Genomic DNA, 11721 nt, shown 5'->3' with positions numbered 1-11721 from the left:
TATTTCCATTACTCTAGGAGGTGGGTCAAAAAGGATCTTGCTGTGATTTATGTCATAGAGTGTTCTGCCTATGTTTTCCTCTAAGAGTTTTATAGTGTCTGGCCTTACATTTAGGTCTTTAAACCATTCTGAGTTTATTTCTGTGTATGGTGTTAGGGAGTGTTCTAATTTCATTCTTTTACATGTAACTGTCCAGTTTTCCCAGCACCACTTATTGAAGAGGCTGTCTTTTCTCCATTGTATATTCTTGCCCTTTGTCAAAGATAAGGTGACCATATGTGTGTGGGTTTACCTCTGGGCTTTCTATCCTGTTCCATTGATCTATATTTCTGTTTTTGTGCCAGTACCATACTAAGACAGTATATTTTATTTTATTTTGTTTATTTTTTTTATTTTTGTGGTATGCGGGCCTCCCTCTGTTGTGGCCTCTCCCGTTGCGGAGCACAGGCTCCGGACGCGCAGGCTCAGCGGCCATGGCTCACGGGCCCAGCAGCTCCGCGGCATGTGGGGTCCTCCCAGACCGGGGCGCGAACCTGGTTCCCCTGCATCGGCAGGCGGACGCGCAACCACTGCGCCACCAGGGAAGCCCCAAGACAGTATATTTTAAAGACTACTTTATAAATGAAATTTTCTGCAAGATGACTATTATTACTTCTGCACCAGGAACGCATCCTGAATATGAAACTTGGAAGAGTGAGTTTAGAAGGTAGAAACATGGAAAACTACTTATAACCTGGCAATGAAAGTGACTGAAACCACATTAGTCAGGCAAAATAAGCTGTTCTCTCTTAACTACAGGTAAAATAACATTTCAAACATTGAAAAATGTACAGAGTCAAAATGGTACAGGGTAGGGGTTTAAGAAACCATTTCCCCTGCTAATTTTTGATGTTTACATGGAATGTTCTTCAAGCAGCAAATAACTTACCAATGATGTTGAGAGACTGAAAATGATAGATCTTTACCACAACATATATTAATTCTCTCAGTGGGAAATTGCTAAAATAGACAAGGTGTCAGAAAGATTTCTTTACGTCTGAAGGAAAGGAAATGATTCCATTTCTTCCAAACATTCTTACATGAAAAATAATAAACTCTCACTTTTAAAATGTCTTTATTTTCAAGGGGTTCTAAAGCTCCCATTATTAATTGGGGAGGTCATGGTTATCTGGTGCTGGCTATGAGACAATCCATATTAAGTCAGTATAAAACACAGCCAGGTATAAAACTGCCCCCATAATTCACATTATATACGAATAAATATTCATAGAAATACTCAGAAAAGAGAAGTGAAGAATTACACTACACTCTCATGGCATTCCTTAGATCTACACAGTAAATGTTACACAGAGATACTGGAAAGTAAATCTTCACGAAATAAGATGTAAGAGAAACATGGTGGTCTATCCAAAGAAAGGGACAAATGCCCAACACAAATGAAACCAAATCATCCTCTATAGAATGACCTCCAATTCTGTTCCTGAAGCAACTAGTTGAAGACTCTGGACCACAGAGACGAACATTTACTGAGTGTTTAAGGCATGTATATCTATCATGTTGAACTCTCACACAGAAACCTAAGTAATGGGTATCATCAGTGATTTGTAAAGGGCGAAGTTCGGTAGGAACTCAGTCTGTCTGCCTCGCGCACCTATCCTGTCTTCAAAATGTCCAGTCCTGATGGAACACGGGGTATCTGCCAACCATGAGCCCCCAGAGATGCCCCTAGAAAAAGAGGTCCTCCAATCAAAGCGACTAAATTTGGAAAGCTTTCCAAACCCTCCTCTTGGAGAATAATAATGTATATATTAAAGCCCTGTATTGAAGAAACCAGTTTACCTTTGTCTAACCCAATATTTCCCCAAACTTATTAGGGAATCCCTTTTCCCAATTACTATTTTGTGAAAGTTATATTCTGAAACACACTCTGAGAAATATGACTGCGGTCACCTCCCTTGATGGGAGATGGATAAAAGAGAGATACATAAACTGTAAGAGGAAAAATAAACATTTTCACCCATGGTCAAGGGGCAATGCTACTGAAGTGATGGTGTGATTCTAAGTGGCTTCTTTTTGCTCTTAGGATGACACCCTAAGTGCCCTGGACCCTGCAGACCTCCTTGGCCTCATCTAACAAACACCCCACCACCCCGCCGACCTTCAGTACCTGGGACCTGCCAGGCTCCCCATCATGGAGCATTTGAAAAATGCTGTCTGCTTGGCTGGATGCACCTTCTTTCCCTCTTTACCTACTTACCTTTCATGGAAGTCTTTCCTGACCCTGTCGAGTCCTTCTCTGTATGCTCTCCTATCACTGAGTTCTTTCATATAGCGAGTTTATGGTTACAATGTTGTATTTATTGGATGAATGCCTGTCTATACCCCTATGGGAGTGAGGGGAAATATATTCCCTGTGCTCAGATGCAAAAAAGAAGCGGAGGGGACCTTTCCAGCCTCTTTCTACCATCTTCTATCACTGCTGACTTAACGGATCTCTTACTTGGGAGAAGGTTCTGCGCATGTTCAGCTCAGGGCCTGAGCGCACTCTGGTCTGTTCCCAGGCAGGCAAGCTTAGAAGGAATGTTTGGGAATAAGTTCAACTCAGGGAACGCAGTTGTTACAGATGCTAGCTAGCTCTATTCTGCAGTTTAGCTTTATGCAGTAATAAAGTCAATTTTAATCTTCACCTCCGAGTCTTGTTGTATTTTTCAAATTGCTTCCATTTGGGAGGTAAAGGCAAGAAAGAGTGTTCTTGTTGGCCCCCTAAAATGCCAACATCTTCCACTAGGCCTCAGTCCATCAGGAAGAACAGGGAGGGGTCTCCTTTGGCTCACTACTATAGCTCAGGCCTGGCACATGGGAGGCACTCTAATTTTTTAAAATTAATCATTCTATCATGGAAAATTTCTTAAATAAGCAAAAATAGGGAGAATGTTATGATGAGCCCCTATGTATATGTCGCCCAGCTTCGACAATAATCAACACATGGCAATAAACAACATATAATCGATCTTGTTTGATCTACTTCTCAACTTGACCGAAGCAAATCCAAGACATTGCATCACTTCATACATAACAAATAGTAAAGGCTTGAAAACATATCTATAAAACCATTATCACATGCATATTATAAATGATAATTTATAAATATTTCTTCCATCATAAATAGATGAATGAATCCGCAAACGCGATAGGGACCAGTAAAGGGTTAAAGAAGAGGTGGGTCTGAATCATGATCTGTCCCCGGCGCACGCACGCACGCACGCACACACGCACGCACGAACGCACGCACACACGCACGCACGCACACACGCACTCACTCACTCCCCACGGGCCAAGCCACTCACCGGTCGGAGTGCTGCTGCGGAATGAAGAGGAGGGGGTGATGGGCGGGGTCACGGGGGGAGTAAGGCTTCCGCTGCTGTGGCGAGGCGGCGTGGACACATTCCCTCGAGACACGGAGCTGGACAAGGTCAGCGAGAGCTTCGGCTGAATCTTCTTCTTTAGGGACTCCTGCTCTCGGCGGGCAGCGTCCGTCATGAATCTGCAGCAACAGTGGAAGGGACCATTTATGAGTAACCAGGACCATATACAGAGCAGGAGGATTACGACAGTGAACCCAAGTTTGACAGGCGCTCCACCCTGGGAAAGGGGCTTATTCACAGGTCCCAGTTTCAAAAACTCACAACAGTTGCCCCTTTCCTACATGATGAAATTATCTTCTAGCTCCTTGTTTTAAAGTTCCTCAAAGTCAGGATCCTTTCTTCCCTGGGCAAACCCTCTGTGCAGGTAATGGATACACATAGACTCTGTACTCACTACAGTGCCTTCAGTTACAAGACTGCTTCTCTGGGAAGGTCCTCTCAACCCTCAGAAAGTACACCTGCTCTCAAAGTTCCCCAACCACCCCCAGCCACAGAGGACTTCCTTCATCTGCAGGTTGGTAGTATTTATTGTTTGTGCCACTGAACATATACGGCTTCATGAAAACTTTGATTCGTTTTTGTACTCAGGATTCTCATATCGTTATTTGGGTTTTTAACACTTTTTTGGCTGATTGAAGGTCTTGTCTCCCCAGCCATTAGCTGAAAAGGAAGGACCCGAGTCCCTATAATCGTTGCTAGCACGCTGCCAGGCCCATCTTAGCAAACATTTATCAAATGACTGAACAAACCTGCCCAAGCAGATTCAATAAGAGGGTACAAGCTCTGTACCGGGAGGAAGATCACGGAGAAAGATTTGTTTATGTTGTGATCTCATTACTCATAAAGGGAAAGGTGACTTTTCTTGATGGTTTCATTTCGGAAACTTCAAAGTCATTCTTTCAACACTTCTCTTATGTTAGTTATATTCAAACTTTGTTCTTTTCTCACTGTTTAATCTAGCATTTCATAAATTCAGGTAATAAGAGATTCAAAACAATCTATGAAATGGTATCTCCTACCTAAAGAGCAAATGTCAACTGCATTTTTGAAAATTGCGATGAAAAGCCTAGTGAATAGAGTATATGAAAATGTTTAGGTGAAAAAAACATACACTTGTGCCCACTGCCTAAGCGAAGAACCAGACCATAACCATACCTCTCAACTCCCCTACCCCACCCTCTCACCAATTGTGTTTTGACTATTTTAATACAATTCATCGCAAACTAATTCCATTGCACTTAAACATGGTATTTTACCCAACCCATTTCACATTCTGCCTACAAAATTCCTTCATATTTGTCTTCATTACACTGCGGCATTTTGTAAGTCAACAGATAGTTCTCATGCCTGGTAAAAGCTTTGAGTTGCTCAAACACCCAATGAAAAAATGTTACAATAGAGTTACAGTGTCTTAAAATGTCTACTTTTACACTTGGAACATGGATGGCACATTTCTTGAAGGGCTTTTGCAATATAATCTATATGCATAAACTGGATTTTATATGTTGAACCAAACTGTAATAAAGCTACAAGTTTTGCCTTGAGCTCTTAGGTTTTGTGCTACAAGATGGTGATGATTTAAAAAGAAGAAAGGAATGACAATGTAAAACAGAATTGTTTGCATCCGGCAGCCACGTACTCATTTATTTTCAGATGTAAAGTTGGCTCTATTGCTCTTCAAACTTCTTTTTTCCCTCCTCATAAACCTCCACTCAAAATCTGGACTATAGAGAAAAGCTGGAACTGGTGCTTTCGTTTATTATTCTAAGTACAACTGCTAACTGGCACAGCGCTGAGCTTCCTCAACTGGGGTATGCAGTGCACCAGGGAGTGGGGGAAACCACAGGCTAAACATATTGCTTCTTCCAGGAAGACCAAGGGTTCTCAGTGTAGGTCATTCAAGTTAGTTTTTTATTTTTTTTTTCAATTTATTTATTTTTGGCTGTGTTGGGTCTTTGTTGCTGTGTGCGGGCTTCCTCTAGTTGCAGCGAGTGGGGGCTACTCTTCGTGGTGGTGCGCGGGCTTCTCATTACGGTGGCTTCTCTTGTTGCAGAGCACGGGTTTCAGTAGTTGTGGCTCGCAGGCTCAGTAGTTGGGGCGCACGGGCTTAGTTGCTCCGCGGCATGTGGGATCTTCCCGGAGGAGGGCTCGAACCCGTGTCCCCTGCATCGGCAGGCGGATTCTTAACCACTGCACCACCAGGGAAGCCCTAAGTTAGTTTTTTAAATAGTAAAATAAACACAGATATGCTATGGAGTAGAATGAAAAATATACATCTTGCATATTAGTTAACAGCATGGGACTTGGAGTCAGGCAGGGCAGGGTTCAAATTCTGGCTGTGTGACTTACTATGTGACTCGAGGCAAGCTGATGAACCTCTCTAAGCCTCAGCTTTATTCTCTGAAAAATGGGACTAATAATTGTAGATAAAGGGTTAACATACCTCTTTTCCCTTTCTATAAGAGACTTTGATCTTTGGTTAACTCTGGTAACCTGCCAAGACGGTAAGTCAAATATGCTACTGGGCAACACTGTTTATATTAAGACTGTCCCCCAACTGGTAAATGACATCTGGAGTGGGAGGAGCTAGAAAGCATCTATCCACACCTGTTAGGAAGCCAGAGCTTTGGGCTTCCTGAGCGCGGTGATCTTGCCCCTGAACACGCCCCTTACAGAGAACTGGGGAGCGTGCCCAGGGAGTGTTATAAGAGCTTTGATTCCAGGGCAGCTCCCACCTTTGCCCGAGGGGCATCTTCTATCTGCATCTGGATAGACTGCCATGTGTACCAGTAAGAACTTCACAGAAGGTGTGATGCGGCCCTGCTGGCAGGCTGTGGCTCTGCCTTTGATCTCTCTGAAAAGATCCAGCGCCCATGGCGGCGGCCTCTGGTCATCTTGTGAGTCTGAATATTCATGGTGGAGGAAGGTCACCTGCTGGTGGACAAGGCAATAATAGTGCTGACTTCAGAGGACTATTGTGAAGATTAAACGAGGAAGCAGTGCCTGTCATGTAGGAAGTGGCTGTTATTATTATAGACAGCTTCATAAATGTGGTCTTATCTGTATATTCCATCTACCTTACTCCACGTTTCTTGAGGATGCACTGCATGTCTATGGCTCTGAAAGCACCTGGTTCATGCCTCACGTATAGTAGGATGGGATGTGGAATAGCTGACCGGGAATCAGCCCAGAGAGTGCATAGAGAGTGTCAGAAAGAAACTCTTGCCAGAGAGAGAAGGCGAGCGAGCTAGCGAGTTTGCAGGCTTTGCAGTGTCTTCTCTTACTCTGGTTAAAAAGTATAAAAGTATCACAGCTCACAGTTTTTATTGTAAAATAAATACTCTCCTACAGCTCAGAGATAAAAACAACTATAAACAACCACGACAATGTGCACACACATATCCCTCACCTTCACCCCCTCATGGATTTGGTTGGCTATGGACAGCCATCTATTTTTGGCTTGTATCTGCTAAGTGCTTTCTAGAAGCGAGAACGAGGCACCATGTTAAAAGCATTAAACATGAAACTCATAAAACACTTCTGCCAACCCTTCTCTCCCTCCACTCTCCCTCCTTCTCCCTTGGACTGGTGGTTATGAACTTGCAGCTATACCCATAAATCAAGGCAAGCTTGCCATACCAAGATACACAGCTGCAGAATTTATTCCTGGTGACAACACACACACACGCATGGGCATAAAAACGCCTTTGGAGCGCTGGATAAAATTCACCAGTTTCTCCCTTGGCAGTGTTGCACTGTTCCTCTTTCACTTATCACCCATGACTTTACCTATATTTTGGAGACTTACTTAAACCTTAAAGTTTTCAAGCAATGTTCCATCAATACAGTTGTTTGTCAAAAGATGGGTGGATTCCCAATGGCAAAGAATCACCTGGGGAGACAAGTTTATAAAGAACCTGATGAGGCAGAATAAATAAAGGCTGTGACTGCAGCCAAGAACTGGACTTGAGTAAGTTGGCTCTGAGCATTTTCCACCTTCAAGGGCAGCTGCACTTTGACATATCCTTGAAGGACCAGAGCCCAGATCTTTCCTTCATCAGGATTAGAAATGTTTCCCCTGCATTCCCAGATGAGAGGGAGTTCAGGCTTGGGAAGCCACACCACTCTGTGGTCTGATGAGTTTTTCTCAATGGATTTTGACATGACTGGTGATCTTCTCTGAAGCCCTCAGTAATTGCAGCCAACATGGGGTTTTAGAGCAGGGAGGAACCAGGATGAGACAGATCACCTAGTCCAACCCCCTCATTTTTCACAGTAACTGGGCAATGAGGGGAAGGGGGCTGTTCAAGGTCACTCTGCTGGCTGGTGGCAGAGCTGGCATCTGAAAAGTCAGCCTTGGGACCGTATCGAACGCTCCTGCTCTGCCAGGCTGCCACTGGCACAGCAAAGAACCCTGAGCTTTCTTGTGTTTGCTGGTTAAGTTGAAAGGGGTTAAGGAGCTGAAGCTTAGGCCCTGAGGAAATGCAGAGGAAACCCCTCGGGGGTTTACACGTTGGAAGTGGGGCAACTGGAAGAGCAGGGGCCTTCATCCTCCCAGGGTCTGCCAGTTCTGCTATGTGGGGTCCCTTGGCTCCTGGGGGCCCTGGATTTGTAGCCTCACTGGGCTGTGATGCAGGGAAGGCTGGCTGTGCCCACGTCCCTGAATTCTTTCTGCTTTGCAATGGCAACTGTTCTGAGTACTTGTGTGCTGGTGCAGGCTTATGCTGGCTTGTGAGAGCTGATCATTAAATTTTTAGGGATTTAGGCCAGTTGTTAAACATACCCATTATTAAAAATTAAATTATGTGATTGGGAGTTTGGGATTGACATGTGCACACTGCTATATTTAAAATAGATAACAATCGTATGATATCCCTCATATGCGGAATCTAAAAAGAAATGATACAAATGAACTTATTTACAAAACAGAAACAGACTCACAGACTTAGAGAATGAACTTATGGTTACCAGGGGGGAAGGGTGGGGGGAAGGGATAGTTAGGAGTTTGGGATCCACCTGTACACACTGTTATATTTTAAATGGATAAACAACAAGGACCTACTGCATAGCACAGGGAACAGTGCTCAATGCTATGTGGCAGCCTGGATGGAAGGGGAGTTTGGGGGAGAATGGATACATGTATATGTACGGCTGAGTCACTTGGCTGTGCACCTGAAACTATCACAATATTGTTAATTGGCTATACTCCAATGTAAAATAAAAAGTTAAAAAAATAAAATAAAATAACCAACAAGGACCTACTGTATAGCACAGGGAACTCTGCTCAATACTTTGTAACAACCTAAATGGAAAAAGAACTTGAAAAAGGATACATGTATATGTAAAACGTAATCACTTTGCTGTACACCTGAAATTAACACAACATCGTTAATCAACTAAATTCCAATATAAAATAAAAATTAAAAAATAAATTATGTGAACTTAAAATTAAAACAAGCATATTAAAAATAAAGGTAACAATACACAAGGTTTATCAGTTCTTATCATTTTCTTTCATTTTACTATTATCTATGCTATTTAGGTTATTTACATTAATAATGTCATATCTGTTTGGTAGAACTACTATATGATGCTGTAGGCTACTGCACATTTCTTCCCAACTCTGTTCAGCAATGTAATGTTGGTTGCTTGAAATTGGCCATGATGGGAGTATTTAAACCATGGAAATTGGCAAATATTACAAATCAGGGTTTTCTCCCCACCCCAAGAGTCAGCCGTTAAACATTTACCAGTATACCTGTAGTTATTATTATTATTATTTTAATATGGAAAAAAAGCATTTGAACCAGGCTCCTTGCCTATTCACTAAAGGAGCTAATCGGGGAAGGGAAGAAGGATGGATAAGGAAGCCTTCTTTTCCTTTTTAAAAGTATAAAAATAAGACTTCTCATTAAAGAACACTTATAGAAAAATTTTTATGGATTTGTGACTTGTGCTTAAAAACATTTTTAAAAATTCGGTAATACACACACAATTGAGGGTACGTATTTACAAGCACAGTTTAAAGAAGAATAAAATGACAATCCATGTACTCACCACTCAGCTTATGAAAAAATTTTTTACCAGAACCTTTGAAGTTTGCAGATACAACTATGGTTGATTTTTCAGGGTATTTTCCTTCTAGTATTGCTTTTCTACACATAGAGTGAACTGGATATTTCTTAAAGAAAAAAATAGTCACTTGAGGGTTCATTCACTGTTGACTCACAGCCCGCAAATCTGTGGTCAGGCAAAGTCATGTTTTCATTTTGAAGCTGAAACTGCCATAAGATTAATTTTAACTTTCCTACAAATCAGAAATGCCCAAGTTACTTTATTTTAATATGGTCATTTGCAGTAATATTTGTTATTGCTTGGGGAAGTACATATTCCTTAAGTAAATTTTCAAGACTCCATTATAAATCTTTTAAATCCTTAGACCACAATGTTCATTCAGTCTGACATATTAAACGTGGAAACATGACTATAGCACCGCTGGGGGAAAATGTCAAATTGCTGGTCCATGGAGACCAGTTTCAACCACAAACTCAGGAAATTTACAGAGTTGGCTGGAGCCCGGGCAGAGCCCGCCCTGCACCTCACTCTCCGGCCAAACACCTGAGCCCAAGTGTCCTGCTGGGGCAAAACCACTTGGCTTCTGCCCGCTCTGGAGAACCCAGTGATGGAAGTGACCACTAGAAACTCAAGCCTCTCTCAGAAAAACCTGACAAGAATCCAAACTCTGAGATGCATGGCGTGGTTTGGTTGTTACTATAAGACTCTGAAGAGGCCGTGTAGTCCAGAGGCAGGAGCTGTGTGTCAGGAGGCTCGTTTTGGGGAGAAGAAGCGGGTGGCCTCTGGAAGTCCCAATGCTCCCCCCAACTCCCGGTCTGGCCCTGGTTTTTCTACTTGTTAAAACTGAGGAGTTTTGGTTTTATAGGTATAAGAAATATATCACCCCCGTGTTCCTTCCCAGCTCCAACAGTCAATATTCCCGCAGGCCGTGTTTCCCAAACTTTTTTTGACCTCAATCCATTATAAGGAAGCCTGTACACACATAACTATAATTAGGTCTGCAATCTGCAATTTTGAAATCTCTAGAGCTCTGAAAATTGGAAAGTTTCTTATGTTTGACAGCAAAACTCACGGGGGGCACCAACCCTGCCGTGAACTACTTAAAAGCTATTTACACACTTTATTTATTGTATTTAGTGTGAATATTTATATGCTTCACTGCACAAACATCAGTGTGTTTGATTATAGGGGGCTGCCCTGGACCCTGTAGGGAGAGTTATGTAATAGGCAGTATTTGCACCATATTGTCTTTCTGAAATTAGAAGAACTATGACTTGTGAGACATATCTGGGCGCAAAGACAAAGAATTTTTATGTAAACATCTGAAACAAAAATTTCTTGAAACAATCCTTACTACTTGTGATATACTCTGATATTTTTCTATTCTATTTGATTTTAACAAAATATCCTGGTCATGACCACCACACTAATTTCTTGACCTACTAACAGGTCATGGCCTGCAGTTTGAAAATATTAGTGTAGCAGTTAAGAGGTGGGCTTTGTAGGCAGACTGTTTAGATGCTAATTTCTCCTCTATATTCTCCAGCTGTGTGACCTTGGGCACGTTACCTAACCTCTCTGCGCCTCAGTTTTCTTACCTATAAATGGTGAAAATAATAAGGGCTATCTTAGGGCTTCCCTGGTGGTGCAGTGGTTGCGCGTCCGCCTGCCGATGCAGGGGAACCGGGTTCGCGCCCCGGTCTGGGAGGATCCCACGTGCCGCGGAGCGGCTGGGCCCGTGAGCCATGGCCGCCGGGCCTGCGCGTCCGGAGCCTGTGCTCCGCAACGGGAGAGGCCACGGCAGAGGGAGGCCCGCATACCACAAAAAAAAAAAAAAAAAAAAAAAAAAGGCTATCTTATAGAGTTGTGAAGATGAAGCGAATTAATACATGTAAAGCACTTGGAATAGGGCCTGGCACTCGGTGTTTGACAAATGTCATGTGAACGACTCTTGTTCTGGAAATCTCAACGCACAAATCTTTCATTCTGACGCTTAACATCAGCAGTGTGGTTACTTCTGAGCGGAACTACTGAGTATTAGGATAAGTACTGCCATATGAGTTCTGCTGATTCTGAAAGCAACAAGCCACCTTCACTGATTCTGCATGCATTGATTGATTAAATTACTGCTTCAATCATAGGCAAATTTGAAAAAGGTAGTTACAGTAGCTGGAATACAACAGATGGTTCCTCTCCTTAAGGACAACATGCTGGGAGGTGG

General features: G+C 42.7%; 1 protein-coding gene across 1 annotated transcript in view; it reads right to left on the bottom strand.

Moving 5' to 3' along the window:
• JAZF1 (JAZF zinc finger 1) overlaps window positions 1-11721 on the bottom strand; it is a 342624-nt gene that overhangs the window by 52129 nt on the left and 278774 nt on the right. Inside the window, exon 3 of the mRNA XM_028489958.2 lies at window positions 3348-3544. Coding sequence (XP_028345759.1) covers window positions 3348-3544 — 197 coding nt within the window. The remainder of the gene's footprint in view (window positions 1-3347; window positions 3545-11721) is intronic.

Source organism: Physeter macrocephalus, chromosome 5 (genome assembly GCF_002837175.3).
Source record: "Physeter macrocephalus isolate SW-GA chromosome 5, ASM283717v5, whole genome shotgun sequence".
NCBI lineage: Eukaryota > Metazoa > Chordata > Mammalia > Artiodactyla > Physeteridae > Physeter > Physeter macrocephalus.
This window is presented reverse-complemented; position numbering and strand designations above follow the sequence as displayed.